At 42.8% G+C, this 13148-nt stretch overlaps 1 protein-coding gene across 1 annotated transcript; it reads right to left on the minus strand.

The window, feature by feature from the left end:
* Positions 1-10455: 10455 nt before the first annotated feature.
* Positions 10456-12174, minus strand: LOC130859902 (AP-2 complex subunit mu-like). Its single transcript, XM_057747395.1, is given in 2 exon segments — positions 10456-12035; positions 12038-12174. Coding segments are annotated over 2 exon segments (1299 nt in total). The 5' UTR covers positions 12066-12174; the 3' UTR covers positions 10456-10764.
* Between the last annotated feature and the right edge of the window lie 974 nt (positions 12175-13148).

Below are 13148 nucleotides of genomic sequence, written 5' to 3' on the forward strand. Positions count from 1 at the left end.
CTGTGCATACTCTTTTGTAATCTGCCTTTTTTTCACTGATAATATATTGTTGATATAGCTCTGTCCCAGTTGCCATGAAATCTATGTTATTGTTTTTAATTGCTGCACAGATTTTCATGATATGAATATACCACAATTTAATAAATAATTATTGTATATTTGAATTATTTCCAATATTTATTACAAATACTACTGCATTACATATTTATCTGTATACATCTTTGCTCACATCTCTAATTTGGATTCTTAGTGCAAATTCCTAAACCTGGGATTATAGTTTAAAGGAATTGTACATTTTTGAGAACTGGAGCCATCGTACTAGAACCAATTTTGCTTTGTTTTGTTGATGTTGCCTCAAGACACAGACACGGAGCTGTGTATGAAGATGTAACCATGCTCTGAGCAGAGGGTGACAGTGCTCTGTGGTTTGTTTCCACTCCTCTTCCCAGTGATACCCAGCAATCTGTGAATACCTCTGGCTATGTAAAAGCCATGGGAACATAAAGCCGAAGTATGTTTCTATAAAGACTAAACCAGCTTTATCTTTCGCATAAAGGAATTTTTTAATGGAAAGACTACTACTTGGCAAATACAAATATTTGTAATTGTCAGCATGCAAAATATTCAAATTTTATAACTATTAGGACCAAACAAATAAGCCCATCTGTTTACACAGGATTTAACTAAATAGTTGTGAGAAATAATACAAACATTGTTAAAATGTGCAGGATTTGTGAATGCTTCCTCTGCAGTGGAAATGCCTCATTCAGGGCTCTCTCTGGTTTCTGTAGATTACATGGATGATGACATGTTTTTCCAAGTCATTAACTTGGGCACAGCTTTGGGGCCAAATGAGAAGCAACATCCAAATCATTCTAAGAGTTGGGGTGATTGGTGGAGCTGACAAAGGAAACACCCTCTGTCATTCAGCACTGTGGGGCATTTGGGGAGTGTGATTGCCTGTGAAGACTCATGGTTCAGTGAGTCCATTGTTTCAAGAAGGCCTGGTTTCACTGATACTAAGAGAAGAAGGTGAACTGTGCCCCCGCATGGGCTATTTAGGTGACATTGTTAATGACATTTACAATGGTTTTTTTCCCCTTTAGAACTTTATTCTTCCTTTTTTTTTTTTTTTTTTTTTTTTTTTTGCCATACCACATGGTTTGCCGGATCTCAGTTCCCCAACCAGGGATTGAATCTGGGCCACTGCAGTGAAAGCACTGAATACTAACTACTAGACCACCAGGGAACTTCCCTATTCTGCTTTTTTTTTTTTCATTTTTGCATTAAAAAGTTTTTGTGTATTGCATTACAGAAAAACATAAGCAAAAAGAAGAAAATAAACATCATCCCACCAGGACTCTTTTGCTTGCCAGGGACAGAAACCCAATTCAAAACTAGCTGAAGCTCAAGGTAACAAGTAATAGCGTCAAGGTCGAAGGAGAGCTGACCTGAAGGTGGGCTGGATCCCACGATGCCCACAGCATGACGATCCTCTCTGAGTCTTGGACTCTGTTGGTCCATCTGTTGCATGTTTTCAGACTCTCATGTTGAAGTCATGCCACCAGAATTCTCGGTTTCATGTTGATGGATTTTCATCCAAGGAGAAAGAGATAGCTACATCTCTACCTCAGCTTGGGAAGTTTTAGGAAAGGACTCTAATAGGCCAGACCCTGAGATGAGGCCTTGGATGCAGGTAGAGTATTTGGGAGGCGGTACCAGGGAGCAGAGGTGAAGGAGCAAAGAAAGTTCAACAGATGGCAGAAAAGTCAACAGAATGTTAGTGAGTGAGTTACCACCATGGGCAACTGGAGTTCAGGCCCGCTGGGTCCTTCGGAGGTACCACGTGAAACACCAGTCAGAATAGGGAGGCTGGGAGGCGGTTTGTCCACAGACTCCCATCCCTAATTGGCTGAGGATGGTTCCTGAGGATGCTCATCCCCAGCTCTTGTGAGCACTCTGCACTTGGGCTGAGCAAGTTTCTATAGCACTGGGAAAAGGTCTCAGGTAGAGAAACAGAGAGACATGGGTGTCTGAGGTGGGACGCTGTCAGTATGCCAGAAATTGTCCAGCATTGCTGCAGGCAAACTCAGAGATGGGACAAAGCAGTGCAGATGGGGCATCAACAGCACTTCAGTTTGTCCCCCACAGAGACCAATCACACAGGACACTGATTGGTCTAAGCTCTGTCACGTGTCCATTTCTTACAGTGTGGCAGCGTGCTATGAATGGAAGTTCCATCCAATCCATATGGAGGCAGAAGAAATTTTCCAAAGCAAAGGGAGGAGGGGGTAGTCAATTACAGTTATCAGAATAAGGGCAGGAGAGATGACGGCCGCCATCACCATCATCATCATTATGAAAGACATTCACTTCCAAACTTTCACTCTATTATAGGGTCATTACCATTGAATGTTTTGGTAAATATCCTTCCAGATTATATTGACTTATGCATTTTTCCTTCCAAACTGGAAACATGCCATCTATGTATACTTTCATTTTTTCTTAATAATATGTAACTACTTTCACATATATTAAACTTTACTACATATGAATATATTGTAGAAATATATCAAATATATCAGTCAATATATTAAAAAATTTTTGTACTAAATGATTTGATTAAAAGTGGACTGGGAGGATGAATATATGAAATCCCCACTAGGCTCTCTTTTAGTGGTAGAACCGCAGACATCAGAGGAAGCAATGTTAAAAAAGGCACCACTTTTTTTTTTTTAGAGCACCACTTTTGAAGTCATAGGGCTTGGGGTTTGCATTCTAATTGTTATTACTAGGTATGTGACCGTGGTTAATGTATTTAATCTTACAAAACCTCATGTCTTAACTTACATGTAGTAAATGCTAAACAAAATGGAAGCGCTTACTGTTATCACCTGTAAAATGAGGACCATCACCCCTTACTGACAGCATTGACTTGAATCAGCTCATGCAAGTAATATGCCTAGGAGAGAACCAGAGACACAGCAGATGCTTAATTGCTGTGATCCCTTAACCTTATTTTAAGGTAGACTTTCCTGCCAGGCAAAGATGTTGGGTACCACAGCAATCAAAGGAGTGCCGTACGCCAGAAGAACCTCCCAAACTCAACGATTTTACTTGGCCACCAACCTCCCTGAAATTCCACCAATTCAAAATTCATTTAGTATCATAACCAAGCTTTTTTTTTTTTAATTTAACATACTCTAAAAGCAACTAATTACACATTTATATCCTGGTGTAAACTTTATTATGTGGCTTTCCTCCTTACACCTAGTTGATACCTGCAGTATCCGTAAATGAAAACCCTAGTTAGCAAAGACAGGAGTGGCTAGACAGTGCTGTACCCTAAGCTATTGAGGTAGAGGTCCCCAACAGTAGACAAATTTGTACTTCCAGAAGAGAACATGATGTTTCTAAACCTTGGAGCTGGCAGAAGAGAGGTACCAGGAGGTGCGAAGATGCCTGAGAAAGGTAAACTTTCTCTCTTGTTTTTCAACTACTTTCAATCATCACTCCCCTAGAATCACTAATAGGGATGAATTCATTTGTTCCAGTTGAATTGAGTTCCAATTTCCCATCTTTTTCCCTGGCTGTAGATGGAAATGCTCTAAATTAGGTATCAGATGCCCTGAGTCTAGCACCAATGAATTGTGTGGCCTTGGATAAATTACTAGCTTCTCTGAGACTAAATTTCTGCAGTTGTAAGGAGATAATAAATCTTGCTGTGCCTAACTCCCAAAGCTGAGGTAAAGATCAAATAAGATAAAGGAATGGTGAGAACTAGATGACTGTAAATGACCATGTAATCATGGCAACGTGAACCTCTACATTCAAATATTCATGGGCCTGATGCTCACATGTCTGGGCTGAATCATACAGGTGTCTCTGTGTGTGTGCATGTGTGTGTGTGTGTGTTTGTGTGCATGTGTGTGTTGCAGGAGAAGGGCATTTCTTAAACAGGAGCATAATCAAGGTCACTTACCTAAGTAATGGCCCAGAATGAGAAAAAAGATGCCATGAGCCAGATGAGGCAATCTGCTAGCCGTATTCCCCAATCTTAGTTCTCCTTTTCCCATGATAATTAAGTTTAGCTGGGCACACGGCAATCTAGTTAAAGATAACACATCTAAGCCTTCCCTACAGCTCAATGAGCCTTTGTCACTAACTTCTGACCAAATGGGACAAAAGCTAATGATGTGTGACCTCAGGGTCTTGCCTTAAAATCGCGAGCATATGCTCTCCCTCCCTGCTAGGTAAGAGATGAAGAGCCACCACTTTGCACCTACAAGGAAGAGCCACATGTTAAGAGTGGCAGGGTTGCCTATCAACCTAGTACCTCATGTCTCTACTATGACATAAAGACAAATTCTTATCTAGTTTAAGTTGCTGACATTTGGGGTCTGTTTGTTACAGCAGCTCAGACTTTACCCTAACACAATGGACATTCCATACAACATCAACCTGCCCCTGCCCCAGGCAGGAGCAAGAGTCTTTTGTCAAATGATGCAGTGCCCATGCAACCAACCAAAAGATTCCTTGCCTCCTTGATTTACTGGAAGACCAAAGAACCATTTTTCTTGAAAGCCATATCTGTCAGCCCGGCCTGCCAAGGTCACCCACACGAGGCAAGTAGCGTCTGTCTCAGATTGAAAGCGTAGCGTGAGTCACCACCACTACTCCTTTATTCTGTGCTGCTGTTCAGCTAGACTCCCAGAGGCAGAGCAGAGTACGTGTTCATTAGTTGTATCCACCCACAATGATACTGGGTCTTTGCACGCCTGCTAGGATCCACACACTGAGTTTGGTACTTTATATCCATAGCCTTAAGGTACGTAGTATTTTTTAGACCAAGAAACAGTCTCAGAGAGGTTGAGTGAGTTCCCTGAGGCAACACAGAGCCTAGATGATGTCAAGGCAGATTGGACTCATTCTACAGCCTGTGCTTCTTCCACTCCATGCACTGCCTTCCAATAAGCTGCCTACTTCAAAACATGGTTTAAAGTTGCTTAGCAAAGCTGGCATCTGCCTATTGAGATGAGAACCAAGGGCCTGGAAGCCTTTCCCCACCACCATTCAGTACCTGCTGCCACATTCTAGGCTTTCATCCTCTCTTCGTGAGCACGTGTGCCTATGCCTTCATGAATGTGTGTACTGCGTACTTCTGAGATCTGATGAAATCTGATGAAAGCTCTGGAAACATCCACACACCGTTAATGGGCTGAATTGTGCCCCCTGCCTCCCTGCCCCTCCCCTGCCCACAAAATGGTGGACTCCTAAGCCTCAATACCTCAGAACGTGATCTAATTGGGAGACAGGGTCTTTAACAGAGGCAATCAAGTTATAATGAGGGTGGCTCTCATCCAATATGACCTGTGTCCTTACAAAAAGGGGAAATGTGGACACAGAGACAGACACGCATGGAGGGACGATGCTGTGAGAGACATAGAGAAGACAGCCATCCACAAGCCGAAGAGGGAAGCTTAGAACGGATTCTTCCACCCAGCCTGTGGTACTGTGTTGTTGCCATCCTGGGAGCTAAATATATGCACATATACACCAATTTTCACACACAAATTCTGGGATTTCATAATTTGCCCCAGAACATCCACAGACCCCTACTGCAGGACCCCTACAGAGTTCTATTTCCTGAAAGCCTTCCAATGCTCATCATAACGATAATACTAACAAAAAACAAACAAAAAGTATTTAGAAAAAAAAAAAGCATTTAGGCCCCACCTGGATAATCCAGGATAATCTCACCATCTCAGAATTCCTAATCTGCAAATTTCTCTTTCTCTCTCATCATACGATAACATTTATAGGTTCCAGGAATTAGAACATGGATATCTTTTGTGGGGGAGCATTATTCAGCCTACTGTTATCTGTCCTCTGGGCCCCAAAGATTCATATCTGTCCCACAGGCAAAATACATTCACCCCATCCCTATATTCCCCTAAATTTCAACCCATTAAAGCATCAATGCATCCAAAAATCTCATTTAAATATCATCAGCTCAAAAGTCCCAAATCTCATCATTTAAATCATCTAAGTCAAGTATGGGTGAGACTCTACCATAACATCCTAGGTGAAAATTCCCCTCCATCTGTGAACATATGAAATTAGAAAACCAGTTATCTGCCCAAAATACAATGGTGGGATGGGCAGTTGTAGACATTCTCATTTCAAAGGGAAAAAAATGTAAAGAAGAAAGACATCACTCTTGCAAAACTTCAAAACCCAGCAGGGCAAATTCCATTAGGTTTCAAGGTGTGGGGATGATTCTGTGGGTTGGAGGATCTGCCCTCGGGGCCCATGACTTGAGGCAGGTGCTATTATTATGTTCACTTTACAGATAAGAAAAAGGAGGTGGAGAACCTGCAGAAGATCATGCAGCAAGTGACAGGCGGAAGAGGGTGATGTTCCTGGCAGTCTGACTGCAGGGCCTACCTCCACGGAGGTTCTCTGCATTTATAGGAGGGGGCCTGGAAAGGTATGGGAGACTTGGTTGTTTCTGCAAATTAAAAATATCTGCCTAATTATGTAGTCTTTAAAAATACTGGAGCAAGCAAAGCATATGTGCCAGCTGTCTACACTCTTTGGTTATCCTTGCAACCAAAACCAGCTTCTCAAATCATGAGAACTTGTATGGGAGACCCCTGACAAAATGGGGGTGGTTCTGCAGTGAGTTCAGAAAACCTTCCCATACTGGTCAAGCCTGCTATGTAAACTGCCAGGCTGCTTGAGATTGTAGGCTTTGGAGTCAGACCTAGTTTGGGGTCTTAGCTCCTCCACTTATTAGCTCCATGACCTCAGGTAAGTTATTTTTAACCTCTCTTAGCTTTAGTTTCCTTTTTTGAAAATGAGGTAATAATGGAACCTACCTCTGGCTTTGCAGGGAGTGAATGAAGTTATGATATATAAAGTACTTAGCACCATCCTTAATAAAGGTGAGCTGTTGTTATTATCGTTGTTATTGTTATTTCTCTGTTATGGAGTGATCTCTGGAGCTGATATCCTCCCACAAAAGTAGTTCAAAGTCTTTGATCCAGAGGCTACAAATATTTTTAAAACACATTTTAAAAAAATCCCTTATGTGGCTTTAGCACTGTGTTATCCAAAGCATCAAATTCCTGTGCCCTTTTCACATTCTTCCTGAAAGATAAGAAGTGGGAATAGTAAATAAATTCAATTTTCCTCCTTTTAGATCTCACTAAAACGCGTACTTTCCTCCCTTTCTCTTCTCTTTCCCTTGGTTCTGTGTGATGAGGAAAAAAATCCTTTAGTGAAGAAAAAGTTAGCAGATTTGTAAACCAGTTTTCCAATTACTGAGCTTCTGCAAAGAAGGAAGCCTAATGGCTCAAGGTGAATGGACAAGAGATAAGAAAGTAAATTATCATGAAGACTGACAACAGAAGTTTCCTGAAGATCCAGAGAGTATTTTCCCTGTCTAACTTGTCAGCAGACATGAGGGAATAAAACTGCACACACATCAGAAAATACCTGTATGCAATTATTCCTCTGCTAGATTTTCCTTTCCTACTTTTACACAAATACACATACGCAGATGTGCGCGTCACACGCTACAAAGAGTAGCTTTGTCATGAGGTTCCAGCCCAAGTGAAGGATCGGATGAGTCGAATGTCCAGAGAGTGGGAATTGCCCTGATGACAGTGTGAGTGGCAAGAGAAAGCATCGTAAATCAAAATGAAACAAGAAAGGTACTGGGGGAATGATTATCTGGAATCAAAGTGCTTTGATTCATAGTTATTTCCCACGTTCTACCTCTGATTACAGACTTCATCTTTAGAAAATCAGATGTGGTAGACAGCTTCCTCCACAAGAGGGCAGACAGCAGTATCAAGCAGTATCAGCAGTATTTCATCTTGTGGAATTGAAAACCACAGCCACAGAAAGATAGAGAAAATGAAAAGGCAAAAGACTTTGTACCAGATGAAGGGACAAGATAAAACACCAGAAAAACAACTAAATGAAGAGGAGATGGGCACCCTTCCAGAAAAAGAATTCAGAATAATGATGGTGAAGATGATCCAGGACTTTGAAAAAAGACTGGATGCAAAGATCAAAAAGTTTACCAAAGACCTAGAAGAATTAAAGAGCAAACAAACAGAGATATGCAACACAATAACTGAAATGAAAAATACACTAGAAGGAACCAACAGCAGATTAACGGAGGCAGAAGGGCGAATAAGTGACCTGGAAGACAGAATGGTGAAAATCACTCATGTGGAAAAGAATAAGGAAAAAAGAATGAAAAGAACTGAAGACAGCCTAAGAGACCTCTGGGACAATGTTAAACGCACTAACATTCTTATTATAGGGGTCCCAGAAGGAGAAGAGAGAGAGAAAGGACCCGAGAAAATACTGGAAGAGATTATAGTTGAAAACTTCCCTAACGTGGGAAAGGAAATAGCTACCCAAGTCCAGGAAGCGCAGAGAGTCCCAGGCAGGATAAACCCAAGGAGAAACACGCCAAGACATATAGTAGTCAAACTGACAAAAATTAAAGACAGAGAAATGTTATTAAAAGCAACAAGAGAAAAACGACAAATAACATACAAGGGAACCCCCATAAGGGTAACAGCTGATTTCTCAGCAGAAACTCTCCAAGCCAGAAGGGAGTGGCATGATATATTTCAAGTGATGAAAGGGAAGAACCTACAACCAAGAATACTCTACCCAGCAAGGATCTCATTCAGATTTGAGGGAGAAATCAAAAGCTTTACAGACAAGCAACAGCTAAGAGAATTCAGCACCACCAAACCAGCCCTACAACAAATGCTAAAGGAACTTCTCTAAGCGGGAAACAGAAGAGAAGAAAAGGAGCTACAAAAACAACAACAAAACAATTAAGAAAATGGTAATAGGAACATACATATCGATAATCACCTTGAATGTAAATGGACTAAATGCACCAATCAAAAGACACAGACTGGCTGAATGGATACAAAAACAAGACCCATATATATGCTGTCTACAAGAGACCCACTTCAGACCTAGGGACACAGACAGACGGAAAGTGAGGGGATGGAAAAAGATATTCCATGCAAATGAAAATCAAAAGAAAGCTGGAGTAGCAATAGTCATATCAGATAAAATAGACTTTAAAATAAAAAATGTTACAAGAGACAAGAAAGGACATTACATAAAGATCAAGGGATCCATCCAAGAAGAGGAGATAACAATTATAAATATATATGCCCCCAATATAGGAGCACCTCAATACCTAAGGCAAATGCTAACAACTATAAAAGAGGAAATGCAAGGCAGAAATAGAGACACAGATGTAGAGAACAAACACATGGACACCAAGTGGGGAAAGCGGGGAGGGATGGGGGGGAATGCATTGGGAGATTGGGATACCAAATTGTACACTCTAAATATATGCTGTTTATTGTCTGTTAACTGTATCTCAATAAAAGTACTAAAAAAAAAAAAAAAAAAAAGGTCAGATGTGGACAAGGCCAAGGCAACATGCTACAGCCCAACACTGACTATTGAATATCTCTTGGCTGATCTAGTGATTTTTTTTTCTTGGTTGAGTGAAGCTGGATAGCCAGGGGGCTTTATGAGCACGTGGGTATTTGTCCTTTGAGCCAACGATGAGAAGTTTTCCTGTACTAGCCTTCTAGAACTCACTAAGTTGCTGATTTGTAACTCATTCTGTAGCTTCATGTTAGAAAAGCCACCCCAACTGGGTTGATGTTTGACTTGGTTTACTTTTCATATACAGTTCACGTTGTGCGATATATGTTTATCTATTCAGTAAATGTTTACTAGGCAGTATCTCTAGGCCAGGGATCCCTGGGAATGCAATAAACCTGACAGATGCAACTTTGCATTCATTAACCTTATTCATACAATGAATGAAATTCATTCATTAATTTATCAAGGAAGAGGACTATTAGGCTATTGTAATAGAGTCTGATGAAGCTTGTGTTAATACCAGCAAACATTAGTTAACGCATTATCAGGAGCCAGACAGAAAGAACATTACATACATTAGCTCATTTAACCCCATGACAATTAGAGGAGGTTCGTAAGTAATATTCCTATCCCCATTTAATAGATGAGGAAATTGGGGCAGAAAGAGGATAAATAACTTGTCCAAGGTTACCAGGTAGTAGTAGGTAGTAGAGCTGGGCTGTGAACCTAGACAGTCTGGCTTCAGAGTTGGCAGATGGCTTTTTGCCATTATGTTAATACTCAAAGAAGCTCTAGGTGCACAGGGTCAGGGGACAGAGTTTTTTTGTTTTTTGTTTTGTTTTATTTTCCGTCCTACAGAGTTTATTAGGTTTATAACTGGATGAAGTCACACGTGTACAAAATGAAGCTCACACCATCCCAAAGCAGAGTAGGAATTGAGGGCTAGGGATCCGTTACTGGCCTTTGGGGGAGCTCCGAGGTAAGGGGCAGCCAACCCTCCCACTCCAGAGATGTGGCCACAGGGGAGGGGAGGAGAAGGGGCCCACCTGGCTTTGGTTGCAGAACTCAGAGCCTGGCATGGGGCTAGGGCAGGCAGATGGATGGAGGAGCACGAGCCTCAGAAACCACCCTGCCCAGGGAGCCCAGGGACTGCTCCACCAGTCCCACTCGCGATGTGGTTGGTCCAGACCTAGACTTAGGGGCTGGTGCAAAGGGAAGGCAGCAAAGCAGGAGGGAGGAGACACTGACGTGTGGTGGCCGAGGGCACCCAGACCTGTGGAAGAGGGTGGGTGGGGAGGCGGGCTAGCTGCCACTAGGCAGCTAGCAGCGGGTCTCATAAATGCCACTGCGGCCAATGTAGCGCACCCATTTGATGACATCGTGGTCGCTGTAGTTCAGCTTCGGTTCAAACACCTTCAAGTAGCGCACCTTGAGGCCAGAGGGCGCGAATGGCACCTCAAAGTTCATTGAAATGGGGGGTCGAGCCCATTTCTTCTTGTCGTTGGTGGGCAGAAGCTCAATCTTAGCACTGATCTGCGATTCCTTCATTCCTGCCATGCGCTTGATCTTCCACACGATGGCGTTCTCGCTGGCCTTGTACTTGGCCTTCCCCTTCATGCAGATCACCGGCACCCCGCTGGTGTTCAGTGGGGTTGGGATCCTCACCTCAATCTTCTGAGCCAGTAGTGAGGGCTTGAAGTTGGACTTAATGAACACCTTGACCTCCAGCTTGGTGCGTCCCACTTTCCGAACTAACGGGATCACTCGGAAAGGAAGAATGATGTCCTTGGTGGTGCGATACCTCAAGAGCTCAAATTCTCCATCTGGTGGGATGAAGCTGATGCTGCGTTCAGAGTCAAACTTGCTGAGCCGCACACACTGGTGGAAGGTGCAGTCGTCAATGGCAACTGATTGCTTCCCGCCCTTGCTTGTTTCATCAGCTGTGCCTTTGCCCTGCTTCTCAATGACAATCTTGTCATTCATGCCAAACTTGCACTCGGGCATGCCACTCAGGTAGCTCTTCATCACCACCCGGCCTGACACACGGGCGCTCAGCACCTGCCCTTGCGGGGACACGAGGAGGTTCACACTCTCCAGCACATCCCGGAAGAGCTCGTTCCGGGGATACTTGATGCCCTCCCGCCGCCAGCCAATCTGCCCAGTCACCTGGCTGGTGATCTGAGACTGCTCTTCTTTTGTCTGATGCTGGCTCTTGATGCCCTGCTGAGTGATGAAGGTTTTCAGCGCGCCTGTCTCTGAGTTCTGTGGGGATCCAAAGTCTAGGATCTCATCTAGCAGCTCATATATGAGCACAAAATTGTTCTTGATGTTCTCTTCACTGATCTTGCCAAAGTAGGCAGCCATTACATCACACATCTTATAGAGGAATTCGAACACCATGGCAGCATTGACATTCTGTTTGGTGACAGCTGCCAGCCAGATGTTGGACCGCTTAACATGGAAGAAACTGGTGCGAGCGATGTTGGTGACGGGGCTGCGCACCTGCTGCCGGGCATGGATAACATTGACCCGAAAGGCGTCCACTGCATTCCTCCCGATGTCATCTCGGTAGACCCGGGAGATGAGCACCTGTGATTATAGATGAATAAGGCTCCAATCATGGCGGCAGCTCAGTCTCGGCGGCCCATCACTGTGAGAACAGACCTGGTGTCCGCGGCCCCCTGCGCGGCCGGCCCGGCCACTCTCCGGATCCCAGGATGTCCGCCCGCCCCCTGCCTCGGGGACAGAGTTTTTAAATCTGCTCCAGGCAGTGATTTTGCTGAATCCTATAGGATAGCAGGATTTAGTTTGGGAAGGTAGGTATATCCAGCAAAATGCTTTCAGCTTCAAGAAATGCCCAGTGTTATACCCAGAGATCACCATAATTCAAAAAGACACATGCACTCCAATGTTCATTGTAGCACTATTTACAATAGCCAGGACATGGAAACAACCTAAATGTCCATCAACAGATGAATGGATAAAGAAGATGTGGTATATATATATACAATGGAATATTAGTCAGTTGTAAAAAGGAATGAAATTGGGACATTTGTAGAGACATGGATGGACCTAGAGACTGTCATACAGAGTGAAGTGAGTCAGAAAGAGAAAAACAAATATCGTGTATTAACACATATATGTGGAATATAGAAAAACGGTACAAATCAACAGGTTGCAAGGCAGAAATAGAGACACAGATGTAGAGAACAAACATGGACACCAAGTGGGAAAAGCCGGGGGGGTTGGGTGGGAATGAATTGGGAGATTGGGATTGCCATATATACATTACTAATGGGAAAAAAGTATCAAGTTGTATACTTTAAATATATGTAGTTTATTGTATGTCAATTGTATCTCGATAAAAGTTCTTAAAGAAAAAAAATATATATATAAATAAAGAAAAGAAAGAAATGCCCAGGGAACAGTAGCATAAACAAAGAGGGGGTTATTTTTCTTCTTTTTTTTTTTCCTTTAAGAACTTTCATTGAGATACAATTGACATACAATAAACAGCATAGAGGGGGTTATTTTTCGACATAACAAAATGTCTGGTGGTAAGTGGTTTCTAGCATTTGGTGCAGAGGCTCTATGACGTCTGAGTTTCAGTCAGCATCCTTTTCCTTTCTCCTACTGGTCTACAGCAGGTCCAATTTCTGGGGCAGAAAGCCAGGGGAGCATAGCGTTGAGAGTTTTAGCTGGCA

This window comes from Hippopotamus amphibius, chromosome 9, assembly GCF_030028045.1.
Source record: "Hippopotamus amphibius kiboko isolate mHipAmp2 chromosome 9, mHipAmp2.hap2, whole genome shotgun sequence".
Classification (NCBI taxonomy): domain Eukaryota; kingdom Metazoa; phylum Chordata; class Mammalia; order Artiodactyla; family Hippopotamidae; genus Hippopotamus; species Hippopotamus amphibius.